This window comes from Lepus europaeus, chromosome 11, assembly GCF_033115175.1.
Source record: "Lepus europaeus isolate LE1 chromosome 11, mLepTim1.pri, whole genome shotgun sequence".
NCBI classification, from domain to species: Eukaryota; Metazoa; Chordata; class Mammalia; order Lagomorpha; family Leporidae; genus Lepus; species Lepus europaeus.
The window spans coordinates 25,283,077-25,302,649 of NC_084837.1; the positions used below are offsets into that span (position 1 = coordinate 25,283,077).

General features: G+C 40.5%; 1 protein-coding gene across 2 annotated transcripts in view; it reads right to left on the reverse strand.

Moving 5' to 3' along the window:
• Positions 1–19,573, reverse strand: part of ATL1 (atlastin GTPase 1) — an 82,899-nt gene that overhangs the window by 795 nt on the left and 62,531 nt on the right. The window contains exons 8-14 of one of the 2 annotated variants that reach the window (XM_062205148.1): positions 12,496–12,588; positions 11,016–11,154; positions 8,694–8,821; positions 7,402–7,458; positions 5,462–5,533; positions 4,302–4,733; positions 3,030–3,044 (exon numbers count right to left, since the gene is read on the reverse strand). In XM_062205148.1, the coding sequence (XP_062061132.1) occupies positions 3,030–3,044; positions 4,302–4,733; positions 5,462–5,533; positions 7,402–7,458; positions 8,694–8,821; positions 11,016–11,154; positions 12,496–12,588 (936 nt within the window). The remainder of the gene's footprint in view (positions 1–3,029; positions 3,045–4,301; positions 4,734–5,461; positions 5,534–7,401; positions 7,459–8,693; positions 8,822–11,015; positions 11,155–12,495; positions 12,589–19,573) is intronic. The other variant, XM_062205149.1, reaches the window with a different exon arrangement.

Sequence of the window (19,573 nt, forward strand, 5' to 3'; positions counted from 1 at the left end):
CATCTACTAAATACACAGATGGAACATTTTATAAACTTTAGCAAGCTGAATTTAGAACTTTATAAGATACAGAAGTATTATTTTAAAATTCAGAAACTTGACTTTTTATCCTGCAGTGTGTGTCTTTACATTTGCGAGCTGATCTTGGCGGTCAGTGTTTTTATTCTCTGGGGGTGGCCATTTCTCTTGCCTACCTGTCAGAGCATACAGCATGATGCTCAGGGCTGTGCTGATTACATACTGGCAGTGTCACCAGTGTAGACTAATTACAGAAATAACTTCTAACTGCCAGTATTTTTCCCAGAATGGGGCCATTTTTATGTTCCATTCTTTCTTGTTAAGGTCATATAGCAAAACATGTTATAAAAACCCCTTCCACACTACATGCCTCACTTTCTATTACTTAGTTCATTGATTACAAAAACTTATTCAGAAACATTACCTCAGAAAGCCTTTCATCATTGAAACTACCTCTGATGGGAATGGGCATTTGGCTTAGGTTAAAACCACCTGTTAGGATGCCTAAGTCCCATATCGGAATTCCTAGATTCAACTCCCAGTTCTGCTGAAGACTGATTTCTTTGAAAGAGTTACAAAGAGAAGGGGAGATAACGGGGCGGGTGTGTGTGTGTGTGTGTGTGTGTGTGGAGTGAGAGGATGTTCTTCCATCCATTCCCCAAATGGCCACAATGGCTGGTGCTGGACCAGTCCGAAGCCAGGAGCCTGGAACTCCATCCAGGTCTCCCATGTGGGTGGCAGTGGCCCAAGTACTTGGCTCATCTTTCTCTGTTTTCCAAGGCACATTAGCAGGGAGCTGTATTGGAATCAGAGTAGCCAGGACTTGATCTAGTGTCCATGTGGAAGGCTGGTGTTGTAGGTGGTGGCTTAACCCACTGTTTCACCACGCCAAGTACGTAAGTCCCAACTCTGGCTCCTGATTCCATCTTACTGCTGATGTGGACCCCAGGTGACAGTTAAGTAGTTGGGTTCCTGCCATTCATTTGGTAGACCTGGACTGAGTTCTAGTCCCCTGGTTTCAGCTTTGCTCAGCCCTGTCCACTTCAGGTACTTGGGAGAGTGGATCAGCAGATGGGCACTCTCTTTGTGTCTGTGTCCCTCTGTGCCTCTCAAATAATTAACAAAAACATGAAAAACAAAAACTACCTCTAACTTTTAAGTTTGTGTCTTCTTAATAGTGTTTGAATCAAGGATTTTTACACATTGTATTTTAACCGGTATCCAAGAATCATGCTCTTCTCTGACTTTCACATTGTGAAAGTTAAAACTAACTTGTCTAACTCAGTTCGGGGGCCTTTAAAAAGTCACTGGATATTTTCAAAGCTGGGTAAGAGCTTGATCTCCTTTTAATGTATTCCCAGGAAATTGCATTATTTTTAATCATATATCAGTCTATTGTTATTTTCTCTTGATTTTTCCAATGGCAATAAGTCTGAATGGTATCACTGTGCATTCTATGAATGTATATTAGTGTAGCTTGGTATTGTCCTAGTTCTGTTATATTCATATCCTAATATATTCAATTTAATGCAATTCTCTTAAATATTCCAATGTTTTCTTAAAGATTGACTTAGAAAGTTGGCATTTGTTTTTACTTTTTAAATAATTTTTTACTGAATTCTACAAAAATTAATTCCTTGTTGACCTAGAAGTATTAAATGTGTCACTGATATTTGATTAGTAGACATAATTCAGTTATATACTACAGTAGAGACTGAGGAAAGATTATGCACTCTCTCCATAGCTGTTCAAGATCAGCTTTGTTTCCAAAGCTAATGACCTAAATGACTCTACAGAGTTAATTTTTCTAATTGTAACAAATGATTCCTTTATGGAAGATCAGATTCATTCCACAGATGCATAGTAGGGAGAAATGAATGCCAATTTACAGGTCAGATTTGAGGTATGCCAAGAAAATTAGAATGCACACTGGCATGGAATCTGGCTAACTGTCACTCAAAAGCCAAAGTTAAAAACAACTTGTGAGGGGCCGGCACCGTGGTGCATTTGATTAATCCCATATGGGCGCTGGTTCTAGTCCCAGTCACTCTTCTTCCAATCCAGCTCTCTGCTATGGCCTGGGAAAGCAGTAGAAGATGGCCCAAGTCCTTGGGCCCCTGCACTCACATGGGAGACCAGGAAGAAGCACCTGGCTTCTGGCTTCTGGCTTCTGGCTTCAGATCAGCGCAGCTCTGGCCCTTGTGGCCATTTGGAGAGTGAACCAATGGAAGGAAGACCTTTCTCTCTGTCTCTCTCTCTCACTGTCTAACTCTGCCTGTCAAATTAATAAATAAAATCTTAAAAAAAAAAAAACTTGTGAAGGTTGCAACTGTATTTAAAAATCCTCCAATAGTTATTCACTCAGGCTTTGTAACTAACTTCTTTGACTGCACTACAGCAGAATGTACTGTGTAGAATTCTGATTTTTTTTACACATTCAGGAAACAAATATCACTCATAATAATCACTTAAGTTCTTTCTTTTGTGTAGATCAAATCATAAATGATGTCTAGAGTAAGTTAAATGTAAAAAGCTGTTAAAGGGGCCAGCACTTGCAGCACTGGCATTCCATATGGGTGCCAGTTCAATTCTTGGCTGCTCCACTTCTGATCCAACTCCCTGTTAACTGTGTCTGGGAAAGCAGCAGAAAATGGCCCAGGTTCATGGGCCCCTGCACCCAGGTGGGAGACCCAGGAAGAAGCTCCTGGTTCTTGGCTCCTAGCTGTGGTCTAGCCCAGCTTTGGCCCTTGCAGCCATTTGGGGAGTGAACCAGCGGGTGGAAGACCTCTCTCTGTATCTCTCTCTCTTTGTAACTCTGCCACTGAAATAAAATAATTTATTAAAAAAAAAACTTAAAAATTCACAATGAAAAATGGAAATGTTAGAAAAACAGACCTAGTAGTCACCAAAGATCCTCTAATCTACATAGATATTCTTTAATGCCTAGTCAATTCATAAACTATCATAATGTTTACAAATACATAGCTCTTAATTAAAAAAATTAAACTTACCTCATTTGTACTTCCCTGTGGCAAAGGCAGTTTAAAAAAGGAGAAAAGAAAAGTATATATCCTGTTTCATTAATAGCATTTTGATACTGAATTGTGTTTACAGTATTAACTTGTAAAACTTTAAGGACAAATATGCTTGTAGAATTTTTAGTTTAAGTTACATATTTTATCAATTTAATAAAAACCCAATTTATCAATTAATTAAAAATCAATTTAATAAAGATCTCAGGTTCAGCATATTTTAGAAGGGTTTTGAGATTGACCTCAGATAGCCCCTCTTCAGCTTGAAGCCTCTTCAGCCTTTTGTGGTTGAGGGACTATTAGACACAGTGAATGGCTCAGAGGATCCAGGTTTTTTTTCATTCATTTCCCATCATGCTATCTTTGTTTTGTTTCAACTAGATTCTTCAAAGGCACACCTTAAGTCCATTACAGTTCTATTATAAAGAGTGTATATGTAAGTTTGTTGCCAATGCTGAGAGAATTGTGGCTACCCTCAGATCATAAACATGAAGTCTTAAGTCCAAATTTTTTGAGGACTCTTCAACTTTAGCTTCACTGAATCCCCTTAAAATCCAATGAAGTAACTTAAGATACTTGAGGATAATATAGTGAGTTTATCATCGTTCTAGGTGTGTTTATAATTGTCTTCCATGTTGATAATTGGCTATTTGGACAATGGACCATAATGGCCCTGACTCCCTAGGATATGGCTCAGAGGACCACAGAGGACAATTTATCCACGAGCAGCTAATCCAGAGGCCAACCACTGGCTGGTGCTATGGCCTGGTACAAAAGACTAGCTCAGAGACTGTCTGACATAATTCAGTACTGCTTTCAGAATTTTATACTAAGAAAGTTACGTGATAGCTTATGACAGTAGTTCATATATGTCCATGACAAAAGCAGTGCTAGTCAAATGATAGGTTGTACATATGAAGTCATGTTATTCAAATCACACCAGCTAAATAAAAACTGGTTTTCTCATACCTTTTTTAACAGTGTTAACATTTGGAGAATAAAAAAAGTTAAGAACACTAAAATCCATGTTTCTCTTAAAAAATTAAAATACTAACTGGAAAATAATTATGTAGGACTTCATATATCTTATAGTTTTATAGTGAGATCTTGATGTTTTGTAAAGTTCTTAGAGAAGAGGGGCCCAAGTCATGTTCACCTATATATTTAGAACGTCTAAGACAACACCTATTACATGGATGCCTATTCCAGTGTGTGCTGCACATAGTTGGAGAGAAACAAAAGTATTCCTACCTGGTCCCACAAGGCTGCAGCCACTTGGTCTATTACAGCACCCAGCTCTCGGTATTCTCCAGAGTACCGGATATATGCCCAGGTGCAAAGGGTGATTAGGGTCAGTCCCATTATCATATTGCATAGGCTAGCTATGATGTCCAAACCAATGAATCCAGTCACACCAGCAATCACATATGTGATAAAGATGACAACAAACAGTGTGGCTGGGGTGCGAGCTGCATGGAAGATATTTTTGCTATCATTGTGCTTGATATACTGGATGTAGAGTTCATCTATTTCACTTTCCAACTGTTGCAGGTAACGCCGGCTAAATTCTTCCCCACCCATTTTCTTCACTCCTCGAAACAGCTTCACAGATTCTTCCTTAAGCTGCAGGTGTTTGGTCTGCAGGTCATTAGGGGCCAGAAATGGTTTGTCACCACCGCAAATCTGTATCACATAGAAAAGTACTTGTTTATATAATGCATGGTGAAATTAGCATCTGTGTCAAAATTTCACTTGGTACAGTTAAAAAATAGTAAGTCATTTGTTGTATAGCATCTTAAGCAATGACAGACTGCATATTTGATGGTGGCGTCATAAGATTAATAGAGCTGAAGAATTACTATCACCAATGACAGTGACATCATAACCATTATGACACTAAAGTGTAGCATATAATTTACATTTATGATCAGGAACCTGCTGCACACCCAGTTGTATATACGCAATTATGTGCAGTACATAATACTTAAAATGACGGCATTCTGATCTATGTATATACTTTTATCATTTTTGTATGTACTCATACCTACTAACAGCAACAACAACCAAAACCCTTTACTGTGTAACAGTATGCTGTGCAGCCTCACACATCTTGTGTTTACCCAATCTGTTGATCACATCATGAGGACACATAGAGTCGGTTGGCCAATACCATCTAGGTTTGTGTAATAACGTTCTCTGTGATTGACGTTCACACAAGATCGCTGAACAACGCATTCCTCTTAATGTATGCTGTCATTAAGCAACATATGATTGTAATCAGGAGTCTGAGAAAAACTCAAAGCCACCCCACTGCATGTGTGTACTGTATGATATAGAAGAAAAACCATGAATTCAACAAAGAAATACTTGTTTTATATAAAAAGTCATATAAAATATTATTGAATTCTTACCTCTTCCATTTTTTTGTTGTATGTGTCCTTGGCAGTTGCCACAGCGGCTAAATTGTTAGCTTCTGCGGTGGCCTTTGGACAAAGTACAGATTACAAATTACGAAGTAAAATAGAGTTCATATTATTCATCTTTCACAGACAGTTCATGTTTCAGAGCATCATGTGCAAGAAATGTGTAAGAAACCAAAGTCATCAAATAATTTGAAATCTGAAATATTTTCACTGTCTTAAAATCAATAAAATTAAAATTCCAAATGCATACAACCTGTTTTTGCCCAGTAAATCACAGCTCTAAACTGAATTTTCATTTGGAATATTTTTGCTCTCATATTTTTGACCCTCAGATATTTTAGTGGAAGGGAAAAGAAAAATCTATATATCCAAATGCATGGGAAATAATATATAAACATTTTATATATACTAACATATAAAAGATATGTCTTGGCCGGCGCCGCGGCTCACTAGGCTAATCCTCTGCCTTGTGGTGCCGGCACACCGGGTTCTAGTCCCGGTCAGGGCACCGGATTCTGTCCTGGTTGCCCCTCTTCCAGGCCAGCTCTCTGCTGTGGCCCGGGAGTGCAGTGGAGGATGGCCCAAGTCCTTGGGCTCTGCACCCCATGGGAGACCAGGAAAAGCACCTGGCTCCTGCCATCGGATCAGCGCGGTGTGCCGGCCGCAGTGCGCCAGCCGCGACGGCCATTGGAGGGTGAACCAACGGCAAAGGAAGACCTTTCTCTCTGTCTCTCTCTCTCACTGTCCACTCTGCCTGTCAAAAAAAAAAAAAAAGATATGTCTTAAGTTGAAAAACTGCTACTGATAGAATGTCACTATTTAACAAGCCCTTAAGAACTTAAGTTTTCTAAGTATGTAAGGAGGACAAGTTTCTCTTGTTTCCTAACACTGATTTGTGGAGACCACTTGTTTAAAACTTGGATCTGGGGGCCAGCATCGTGGCACAGCAGGTTAAGCTACTACTTGAAACACCAGAATCTCATATCGGAGCTCCTGTTCAAGTTCCAGCTGCTCTACTTCCAATCCAGCTCCCTGCCAATGTGCCTTGGAAAGCAGTGGATGGTGGCGCAAGTGCTTGGGGCCCTTGTGAGCCCCACATGGAGTTCTAGGTTCCTGGCTTCAGCCTGGCCCAGCCATGGTCATTGTGGTCATTGGTGGGGGTAAACCAGCAGTTGGAAGATCTGACTTTCCCTCTCTCTGTTACTCTGCTAAATAGGTAGATAAATCTTTTAAGATAAATAAATAAAACTTGGGCTTGCTTTTCAACATGTATGTTACTATGTGAATCTAAATTACAGTCCAAGTCCATTTTTTAAACAAATTTTGTTCAAAAAGAATGAAAACCCTTTGGCCTAAACTGTACCTCAGCAGAAGTAAGGCTGCTAAATGTATGCGAAACATGTTTAGATGAATAATATGTAATGGGCAAAATTATTAGGCAAATAATCTTCCAATAAATCATTCTTTCCATTGTGTTATTTTTCTTTTTGGTAATTTCTGATGACCATATTGGCACATATGTAAATATAAGCAGGAAAGCTTAGCTTTATTGACAAGTGTGTTTTAAAACATCATGCTTCCTGTGGCCAGTGCTGTGGCACAGTGGGTTAACGCCCTGGCCTGAAGCGCCAGCATCCCATGTGGGCGTCAGTTCTAGTCCCGGCTGCTCCACTTCCTATCCAGCTCTCTGTTATGGCCTGGGAAAGCGGTAGAAGATGGCCCAAGTCCTTGGGCTCCTGCGCCCGTGTGGGAGACCCGGAAGAAGCACCTGGCTCCTGGCTTCAGATCTTTGTGGCCAATTGGGGAGTGAACCATCGGATGGCAGACCTCTCTCGCGTGCTCTCTCTCTCTGCCTCTCCTCTCTCTGTGTAACTCTTTAAAATAAATAAATAAATCTTAAAAAATCATGCCTCTTGGTTAATAAATACCTGTAACATGGATTTGGGATGTGGTAATTCTTCACCTTGATAGATCTTTATGTAAGCCTGAAAAAAGGAAAATACTCATGTTCAAGCAATTCCATTCAGTATTTCTCATCCTAAGTTGTATTCTAAGGTCTTGAGATTTCCAAAAATATTCTCAGAAACTTATACATATCACCTCTTTCTGATACTTATTTCCTTTCCTTAGTTCATGACGTTCCCTTTTCCCGCACTGCACCTGCAAACCCTGTCCTTTGACAAGGCTCAGTTCAATGCCGTCGCCTGTAACTCTCACTTCCTTTGGGGATAACTTTCCTTGTTCAGGTCTCACAGGGATTTGTACCCTGGTGTCGTCATAAACTTTCAGGAGCAGGTTGATGTTTGGGTCCTGAATCTCCTGGCAAATTATAAGCTCCTCCAGTTTATTTAAGTAACAATGTAAATTTTGGATAGATACCATCATTTATTGTTGAGTGATGAAAGTAGGTTACAGAAACCATGTATGACTTTAAATAATGACAAATTTCAAAAATTCAGGGGCAGCCACTGTGGCACAGAGCGTGAAGCCACTTGGACGCCGTATCACAGGCCTGGGATGTGGTCCCACCAACTTCTAATCCAGCTTCCTGTTAATGTACACCCTGGGGCCAGCAGGTGATGGGCCGAACACTGGGTTCCTGCCACCCACATAGGAGACCTCGATGGAGTACCTGGCTCCTGGTTTGAACCTGGTCCAGCCCTGGCTATTTTGGGCATTGGTGGAGTAAACCAACAGATGGAAAAGACACGTATTTAATTCACCCACTCTCTCTGTGTCTCTGCCTCCCTCTCTTTCAAATAAATCAAACTTTTAAAAAAACCTTATTTTAGTCTATGGAGCATTAGCTCCTAAATAATGCTGGTAGCTGAAGTTCTCCACTGTATTTCTGGGTTGGTAAAAAGTACTCACTGCTATCTGAGAAATAAGTATTTGGTGTAGAGTAGAAGATGTGGAAGGATTTTCTTTGGTAGGGAGGAAGGGAAGATTGAGTACAGGCCATGGACCCTAGGAATGCCCCCCACCATGACTTGGCCAACTCTTAGATGGATTCATGTTTTCTATTTCCCTCAAGGTAAGAGGACAGGAAAATGAGCTCCAAGGAGTTACCTCAAAAAATAATTTCAGAAAGCAAGCTTCTCTTGAGTGTTTCATCCTTTTTTATAGATTTCTCATACCTTTGGGCTCTAATTTTTGTGGGAACTACATTCCAATGCATGTCAAATCTAAGTACTCACAAATTCACTACAAAGAGTGATACCTTGAAGTACTCCACCAGACCTCGACAGGTGATTTTATTCCCATTGATCTCTTTGATATCTAGGCTCTCGGGACTAAGTAGCCAAGGAATCAGTATTTTCAGGTTTTTGATGAATTCATCATCTATTTCTACAAGGAAAAGCAAATCCATCATTATTTTAAAAATCCTATCTGGTCCTCCATGCCATAAAGTAAAATGTTCAATTTTCCTACATTTCTTCCCTAGTAATAATGCCATCTCTTGCTTTCCCATCCTTTAAACAACTCCTAGAACCTGCTCCTCTGCAGTGGATGATTCTCCTTGCCCAAACTTCCACTAGTATTCAAAGTTTTTGGCAACACTGGATGTACTAAGAGAAGGTAATAATTGCAGTACTGGAAGGGACTACGAAAAGTGGTACTTGTAGTAACTACTGTTGGTAGTGAGCTAGAAAGTTATTTCTGTAAGAGTGTGAGACAGTACATGAAGAATCAGCATAAAGAACAATTTTCCACATAATTGTCTATTCTGAGACATTTTTCTCCAGAGACAGCCTTCAGATGCCAGCCCTCTGGAGAAGAGTGTGCAGGCTGACAAGCCGGCCCAGAGAGAAATGCGCCAAATTACAAGAGGTGGGCTGCGGGGGGACCAGCAGCTGACAGACTTTCAGAACTGCCCACGGACACACGCAGGTGGAGCAGAACATTCTGCACACTCGAGGGATTAGCAGCAAACCCGGGGCAGAAAAGCTCATTAAAATGGAACTTTCACGGGCAACTGAGGCCGCCCCTCGTTCTCTTTCTCAGGCCGGCCACTGTGGTGAGCTCAACTCCAGGAAGCTGTAAAGCTAGAGTGTAAGTCAACGTGTGTGCATACACGAGGGTAACATTTGATGGAGAACAGAGGTTAACAGGTGGGATTCTGTATTTGTGTGATTTGTCTTCACCTCTCCTTAAGCTCTCTCATTGCAAAATGTATCCGTTATCTTCAGAACTGCCGCTGTGTACTACAGTAATGGGACAAGCCAGAGCGCTTTTTTGTCCCAATAAAGGACTATGGATGAAGGCCTGCCCCTTCTCTGCCAGTTTACAGCTTTTCACTGCTATCTGTTCTGTTCTGAAAAGGCCAGGTCTTAAAGTATGAAAGTAATCTAGGGCCAGCACTGTGGCACAGTGGGTTAAAGCCCCGGCTTACAGTGCTGGCATCCCATATGGGAGTAGGTTCAAGTCCCAGCTGTTCCACTTCCAATCCAGCTCCCTGCTGATGGCGCCTGGGAAAGCATCAGAGGATGGCTCAGATTCTTGGGCCCCTGCACCCACATGGGAGACCCCAAAGAAGCTTCTAGCTCCTGGCTTCCGATTGGCTAAGCACCGGCTGTTGGTGGCCATATGGGTAGTGAACCAGTGGATGGAAGACCTTCCTCTCTCTGTTTCTGCCTCTCTGTCTTCCAAATAAATAAAAATAAATTTTTTTTAAAGTAATCTGATGGTTGAGAAATTTGGGAAATTCTATTTAAATGTGTTACTAGCTGCCAACATTGCATAAAAGGTATCTGAGAGTAAATACCATGGGTACAGGAAAAAACCATACTTGTTCTTCACATCTGCCATTTTTGTAAAACAGGATACGTGCATGTTGTTCTTTTTCAAAAGTAATTTTAAATACCTTTCACAGTTGTGCTAAAAAAAACCCTGGGCGTGTCACTGTCTCACCCCTGGCACAATGCCTGAGCTGCTTTGGAATCATGATCATCATCGTCATCTCTAAAGAGAGGATTACATACTGTAAGATCGACTACTTGAAAAATACTCCAGTGCTTCTTGTTTTTTTTTTTTAAACAAACTGGTACTCGTTCAGAAAGGATTTCTTTTTTAGTGAACTTCTAAATTTGTAACTATTTTAAATTTAAGTTTATAACTGAATTATTTCATAGCTGTTTTTTGAAACCATGAGTTCAGTACCACCACATACTGTTTGTCACTCTGTATAGTTTAATACAGCGTTCCAATAATACAGACGTGTTTTCCCGCTCAATGTAAGTAGGGAAAACGAAGCACAAAGACACTGAGGAGCATTTCTCAATGCCCAGGAGGCAGGTGGGGTGGTGGGGCAGAGGTCCTGCAGGCAGTGTTGGCATTCAGGGTCCAGAGACCTGTCTGTCATTCACAGAGGAAGAGCACCAGCCCAGGAGCCCCAATTCTCACAATTTCGAATCATCAGCCTCACTTCAGTGGATAACTAAACTGGCAACCACAGGTCAAGGATAACACGACATTTTATAATCAGATTATAATAATCATGAAAACATAATCCTTAAAAAACCATAATCATTAAAAGACAAACCTTTGAGTTTTCCATCAAAGTTTGGATTGGTAGCTACTTTTAAGCCAGGATGAGGTAGCAGAAAACAGGAAATGTTGGTGAAACAGGAATGGATGTGTTTTCGAACATTCTGTAGTTCTTCATGCTGGTTCCCTGAGACCTGCAGTAGATCAAGGTGAAGTTTAAACTGCTTGCAGCAAAAATTAAACAAAAGGACTACCACGGCGCATTTGCTATGTGTGACTGACCCTACAGTGATAAAAGTTACATGATGGGGCAGCTACTAAAGACAGATAAAGTCTGGGGTGAACTTGCTCACAGAGCTCTAAGTACAGCAAGTATACTAATTCAAATTATTATGTTTTCATTCTAATGAATTCCTACAAATTCAAATATTAATTCAGAGTACTCAAAGGAGATACAAGTAAAGCTAAGACAGTGTTAACTTTTTCAGAGGTACTCGAGACAACCTCCTTTCACCTGGTGAGTGTGCATTTAATTTCTAGAAAGGCATCTGAATAGTTTCCTTCTAAGGTAAATTGCCCTCCACTCCCTGATTATCACATGTATTTGACAGTCTGTAGTGTAGAAAAGTATAAACCTAAACAAATAAGCTCTGAGGTCCTGATTTTCAAGGAACTTTTTTCTTACAGTGTTTCCCCTGATTTCTCAGTAGGTATTGGTGGTGGTGTCTGCTCAATGTAAACAATTCACACAATACTGAATTGTCATGACAGAAAGTAGAAGGCTTTCTAGTTTCACTGTCAACTTGAAGCAATATGTTCTAAGTTTGACTTCAGTGATTTCAAAATTATATGTCTGTTAAATCGACATTTATTTTAAAGATTTGTTTATTTGAAAGGCAGAGTTACAGAGAGACAGAGGCAGAGAGAGACAGAGAGAGGTCTTCTATCCACTGGTTCAATCCCTAGATGGCCAAAATGGCTGGAACTGTGCCAATCTGAAGCCAGGAGCCAGGAGCCAGGAGCTAGGAGCTTCCTCCAGGTCTCCCATGAGGGTGCAGAGGCCAAAGGACTTGGGCCATCTTCTACTGCTTTCCCAGGCCATAGCAGAGAGCTGGATCGGAAGTGGAGAAGCCGGTATTTGAACTGGCACCCATATGGGATACTGGCACTATAAGTGGCAGCTTTACCCACTATGCTACTGTGCCGGCCCCCTAATGGACTTTTAAACTTTTACTAAAACATGAACCTAGATATTTGCAGTCTAAATCTTGAACTGAATTTTTCAAAGCAAAGATTTTATCTTTAGGAATAATTGTTTTATAGATGTCTACAAAATAATTATCTGCAATCATAATTCTTGATAATGTTTAAATCAGTAACTCAAAATAATCCATTAAATATCAATCTTAGTTCATAGAAATGCTATTAGGGTCAAATGAGATTGGGGCTACTGAGTGAGTATTCAAATCATTCCACCAAAAAATTCTATATTACCACTCGTGAAATTTCATGCACCTAAAAGCATCTTAACATACCTTGAGGCGTTTTTCCAGAAATTTGGCGCCGCCATCAGCTCCATATGAAAATTCGTATGGGAAACTCCAGTCTCGAACAAGAAATATCAGACTCTTAAAAAAAGAAAAGAAAGTAATGAAAATCTCCATTTTAAGGTGTCTCCTCTGCTTTTTACTGAAACCAGTCATATCGTTGTCCTTTTGATTGTGTTCTTTTCCACACTGTGGAGCCACCTGTCCCATGGGAGACCAGCCTGTGTGTTTCCGCTCAGTGTGAACAGCAAGTTGCCTGCAGACTGCCGAGATGAATACACCCACTGGGAGATGAGAAACACAGGTGACCCTTAAGTAGCCTGAATGGAGCTAAGAAACTGCGGTCAGATTTTGTGTAGACTATGTCCCTGTGAGTATTTTGTTTTGATTGCTATAGCAGAATGTAGGCATAAAAACAAGATCAATTTTGTTTTTAAAATAAATTTTAATGTTTTTATAGAAGTGGAAAATATATAGTCATCATAAAAAGTTCAAACTATGTAACCCAGTCCAGAGAAGAAATTTTAAAATACACTCCAAATTTCATCTCATGGATGCAACCAACCATAGTTAATATTTGGCTTTCTAGGTATACCACATGAGAGGAGGACTGAAGGGAGGTAACAAGGAGAAAAGTATTTATTATTTGAGAGGGACATAGAGAGACCTCCCATGTGTGAATTACTCTCCAAATGCCTACAACACCTGAAGGCGGAGGACTCGATCCAGACTATCCACAAGGGACCCAAGTATTTGAGCCAACCCAGGTGCACATTAGCAGGAAGGTGGAATCTGAAGCAGCAATGGGACTCAAACCGAGACTCTAAACAATTGGGACATCCCAGTGTCCCAAGTGGCGCTTTAAACACTAAGCCGAATGCCCCCCTCAAAAAAGCTCCCAACTTTATAAAAAGAAAAGGAGAGTTTTATAAGTTCCATTTTAAGTAAAAAGTATTCAAAGTATAACTGAAAATTACTGACTAAAAGACAATTCAGATGACATTTAAAATAATGCTGAATGTCAAGTAAATGATTGTGCATGAGGTTCTAATGTATTAGGAAGTTAAAACGATTCTGGAAAACATTGAGCTGGGAGTCAGGTGTTTACTTTTCAAATCTTCTGAAGTACAGAAGGTTGCACACTAACATATATAGCTTAACAGATTTTCACAAACTGAATATACCACTGACCCAGCACCTCAATCAAGAAACAGAATGTCCATCCCCCGATATGCCTGGCATTACTCCTTGCTCAAGGATGACCACCGTCCTGACGTCTACCAGCAGGCATTAGTTCTGGCTTCTTTCATTCAGTATTCTACTTGTGATCTTCACTATATTATTGCACAACTGTTTATTGTTTGTAGTCAACATGGCACAACATCCTATTATGTGAGTAATTATTAATTCATCCCACGTTAGGTGTGCATTTCAGTGTTTCTAGCTTGGGACTTGTATGAATAAGGCTACTGTGGACATTTCTGTGCCTTGGTTAATATATGTGCACATTCATTTTGGATTTATACGTAGATGCAGAATTACTAGGTGACAAGGCATCCACGTGTTCAAGAACAGTTGATTTTGTCAGTTTTCCCAAGTGCTGTGCCAAATTATAACCTTACCAGCAGTGTCGGAAGGTTCCTAAACATTTGGTAATTTCTTTTTAGTTTTAACCATCCTGGTAGGTATGGTTTAGTAGCGTATAATGATTTCAATATGTGTATCCTAAGGATTAATAAAACTGAATAAGTTATATGTTTACTGACCCTTTGTTTCATTCATGTTTTTAAAATATATTTATTTATTTATTTGAGAGGCAGAGTCACAGAGGGAGGGAGGGACAGAGAGAGAGGTCTTCCATCTGCTGGTTCACTCCCCAAATGGCTGCAACGGCTGGAGCTGGGCCTATCTGAAGCCAGGAAACAAGAGCTTCTTCCTAGTCTCCCACATGGGTGCAGGGGCCCAAGCATTGGGCCATCTCCTACTGCTTTCCCAGGCCATCAGCAGGGAGCTGGATCGGAAACAAAGCAGCCAGGACATGAACCGTTGCACTATGGGATGCCGGTGAGGCAGGCAGAGGCTTAACCTTCTACACCACAGCACCAATCCTCATTCTCTTTTGGATCGTGCCTAATCAGTGCTGTTGCAAATGTTTTTATTGGCTGGGTGTCTTACTGGTTTTGAGTCATATTTTTTATTTTTATTTTTTAAAGATTTATTTATTTATTTTAAAGTCAGAGTTACACAGAGAGAGGAGAGGCAGAGAGAGAGAGAGAGGTCTTCCATCCAATGGTTCACTCCCCAGATGGCAGCTACAGCTGGAGCTGTGCTGATCTGAAGCCAGGAGCCAGGAGCTTCTTCCCAGTCTCGCACGTGGGTGCATGGGCCCAAGGAGTTGGGCCATCCTTTACTGCTTTCCTGGGCCATAGCAGAGAGCTAGACAGGAAGTGGAGCAGCTGGGTCTCGAATTGGCACCCATATGGGATGCCGGTACTTCAGGCCAGGGCATTAACCCACTATGCCACAATGCTGGCCCCTTGAGTCATATTTTTAAAATATATATTTTACCTTCAACTCCTTGCCATGACAAAATTAACATTCCAAGACTTCCTCTAACCACTCTTCCTTTCCATCTGCTGTTATTTTTTGTTTAAGTCATAACTTTGAAATCCCACCAATAGCAGTTGGGGTATAAATGTTTAAAATCTAATGAAAATTAAATGATATCACAATTGTATGGAAATTACAAGATAATTTATGTTACTGCAATGTGTGTGCTCCCAGATTCTCTTACAACACTTACCATACTAGAATCTGATGGACTTTGTACACTCTAAATAATGAAACCCAGTTCCAACAAACTTCAGTAAAAAAGCACAGAATTTATCATTGGTTCTGTAACTGGAAAGTTCAGTGATGTGGCTGATTTCAGTGGGATTTAGGATACTTAAATGATAGCAAGGATTTCTCTGATCATTCCTTTTCATATCATGGCCAGCAAGACCACGGAGATGCAGATTTACATCCTATTAGTTTAGCAAAACCATTGCAAGTGAGTTTTTTACCTTTGCTCCTGTGCCCCGTGCTGTCAATTGCTATTCTTACAGGGACAGGATAGTCTGAATTGGGCACTTCTGGGTAAGGGGTGGGTATCATCAACTCTATCCAAACCAAAGGGAATAAATTCCTCAAGGGAATTTGGAAGCAAACACCCCCACCAAAAAATCCACCAAACATCCACTCCAGTACTACGGTATTTTTACTTATTAATTATAATCATAAGGCTCCTAAAGGCAAAAATATAATCTTTTCTTGCTAATTATAGCATCCTTAGGATAGTACATGGCACATGTACATGCTTAGTACAGATCTATTAAATAAAATATTTCCTAATTTTTTAATTATCAGTTTTACAATGTCAAGGTAAAATTTTGCTCTATAATTACAGTACTCTGAATTACATTTTTTTAGTGTTGCATCTAACTGGATTCAGTCTATCTAAAAATCCTTTCACTCCATCTATGAACTGTGACTTTGAAAAAAGTAAAAGTTGCCACATAGTTTTTCAAAAAGAGCTAGGATTTGCTACATTCCCTGAGTATTCACATTCTTGAGAAAATCTTCTGTAGCTTTTATATTTAATGGAAAAATTAGCCAGGTATAAAATTCTTGGAGTGACACTTCTTTTTCAAAACTATTCTAATTATTCATCTGTACCTTCCCCACTGAATGTTATGGAAATTGTGTATGGGGTTTTTTTTTTTTTTTTTGGTGGGGGAAGTCCTGAAAAGTTCAATAATGTTATTAAATATATGGATTGAGATTTGTCAGTTTTTCCAAGGTACGTAGTATGAACATTTAAGTTTTAAGAAAAGTTGTCTTCTCTCAGCTCTTTATTTTTCCTCTACTACATTTGTTCCATTACCTTCTTCAGGAGCTCTCATTATGCCCCTGTGGTATACAGGAGGATGAGAATTTAGGTTTTGTAGGGATTGAAGCTACTATGATCTGAGGGGTAGGGAGAGAGCATCTATAAGAAAATGAAACTAAAAAATCAGGCTTGAAACAGAGATCTAGACTAAGAAAAACAAATGGCAAATTCCAAAAACTGAAAAATTTCACAAACACAAAACCCAGAAAAATGACCAACATAGCTTTATAATACCCTTTTTCAAAAGATGTCCCTAGGTCATTTCCTACCCCAGGCCTAGAATCATTTCTCCAAGAAGCACTAGTTTTAGTGGGAAATGGTATTTCAAGATTATAATTCTGGGAGTACTATTGAGTTGATAGTTGTTTCTAGGTCTTTTCAGTGGGCAGAGCTAGGATACTTTGTGTGTGTGTTTATCTTAGACATTAGAAACTATCTCATTAATTAATACTGATACCTGGCGGTTGAAATTTAAGACTATAGTTTTCACTTCAAATATGTCTGTTATCTACTTACCCAAGAATCTTAGTTCCTTAGGTATAAGGGATGACTGAATTATAATATCCCATAATTACTACTTTTTTATGCTAAACACATACACCATAGCCTCAGAGTAGCAATACCAAGACTATTATCAACTACCAAGAGAATTTAATGGGAGCACCAAAGTTTTTTTTGGTATATGCCCTTCTCATTCTATTTTTAAATAATTATTTTCTTTATAGACAATAGAGATTACGTACAATGTCTCTTATCCTTCATGTAGTCTTTTTTTTTTTTTTTTTTTTGGACAGGCAGAGTGGACAGTAAGAGAGAGAGAGAGAGAAAGAGAAAGGTCTTCCTTTGCCATTGGTTCACCCTCCAATGGCCGCCGTGGCCGGCACACCGCGCTGATCCGAAGGCAGGAGCCAGGTGCTTCTTCTGGTCTCCCATGCAGGGGCAAGGCCCAAGCACTTGGGCCATCCTCCACTGAATTCCTGGGCCACAGCAGAGAGCTGGCCTGGAAGAGAGGCCACCGGGACAGAATCCGGCACCCCAACCGGGACTAGAACCCAGGGTGCTGGCGCCACATGCAGAGGATTAGCCTGTTAAGCCACGGCGCCAGCCCTTCATGTAGTCTTAATTCCACAAATAAACATACGTTTAATGCTCACCTCCCCCATTTTTACATCATCTTTGCTTTTCTGAACCTTGTTCTTTAGCAGAATGAGAGGCCATAAGAAAGAACAGTATTTATTTTTACTTTTTTTTTTTTTTTTGGACAGGCAGAGTGGATAGTGAGAGAGAGAGACAGAGAGAAAGGTCTTCCTTTGCTGTTGGTTCACCCTCCAATGGCCGCCGCGGCCGGCGCATCTCACTGATCCGAAGCCAGGAGCCAGGTGCTTCTCCTGGTCTCCCATGGAGTGCAGGGCCCAAACACTTGGGCCATCCTCCACTGCACTCCCTGGCCACAGCAGAGAGCTGACCTGGAAGAGGAGCCACCGGGACAGAATCCGGTGCCCCAACCGGGACTAGAACCCGGTGTGCCGGCGCCGCAAGGCGGAGGATTAGCCTATTGAGCCACGGCGCCGGCCTCATTCTTATATTTTGTCAACAGTTTGGGCTGTCTATACTGGAAAGTCAGTTTTGTTGAATACAGAATCCCTGGATCACATCTTCTTTCCTTATTAACAGACACTTCTTAGTGTGAGATATGAATATTTCTTATGTCACAAGGGTGGGCTCTCCTTCCTCTTGTTGTTTTTGGTGTTTGTGTTTTTCTGTTGTTTTTTTGTAGACTCTTAGGGAGAAAGGAGAGATTTTTGTGGAGAGGATGTAGCCAGTACCTTTGTGTAGCTGACTTACTTTAAATAGGTGCCCATTTTGGTCCAACTATAACAATCTGTATTTGGAACATTTCTACCTAAAACAAGCATTTTGAAAGCAGAAGTTAGCTAGGAAGCAGTCTGCAAAATAGAAGTTCATGAACCAGGATAAATAAAACCAACTATGTGTATTTGGCTGTATTTTGCATTTTTCTTGGGAAATTTTAGTCTTGTTTCCTGGTCTTTTCATTGGAAATCTTCCCAATTCAAAATAATGAGAACCATGTATAAAATAGAAGCAAACATACTTATTTTTCAAATTGGCAATCTATACATTAATCATGAAATCAGTGCCAGTGTTCAAACTCTCAGGTTCCCTGACTGGTGCTCCACACTGATGCACTGGCAACTGGCTCTCTGAAACAACAGCAAAGCACCTTGATTTGTAGCACTTGCCAATTTCTGTAGCTAAATATACACTGACCACTGCTGACTTCCAGCTACTCTTTGGCTCATAGACTTCCTGACTATTTAATAATTGGATCTCATGAACTGCTATAAACCAGTGACAGCACAGCCACAGCCGCGCTCTCCTCCTAAGATAATGTGTGTGTTTTGCATTTATTAGGTAGAGGAGTCAATGAATTCCAATTCTTATTTCAAAAGGCATACGTTTTTCTATACTTTTGAATCTTCGTTTGTCCACACAAACAGGTGGGGATAAAGACCAAGAATATAAATTAGCCTAATCCGCTCAGATTAAAAATGTGAAGTCATGGGTATTTATTTTCATGAGTTAAATTCAGTCCAGCAACCAGGGCAAATGATGACCTGATGCTATACTTTTCCTATAGATGGTCATATTTTCAAAAAACTTCTAAGTAATGTTATAACCTTTGTTAACCTCGCTTTGGAGACTATTCACTTTAGGAAATTATTCAAGAATTGTGCTATAGTACTACTGTAACAGTAAAACAATGAAAAAATCCACTTGGCCGGCGCTGCAGCTCATTTGGCTAATCCTCTGCCTGCGGCACCAGCACCCCTGGTTCTAGTCCCAGTTGGGGCGCTGGATTCTGTCCCGGCTGCTTCTCTTCCAGTCCAGCTCTCTGCTGTGTCCTGGGAAGGCAGTGGAGGATGGCCTAAGTGCTTGGGCCCTGCACCCCATGGGAGACCAGGAGGAAGCACCTGGCTCCCAGCTTCAGATCAGTGCAGCGCGCCAGTTGTAGCGGTCATTTGGGGGGGGGTGAACCAACAGAAGTAAGACCTTTCTCTCTGTCTCTCTCTCTCACTAACTCTGACTGTCAAAAAAAAAAAAAAGAAAAAAAAA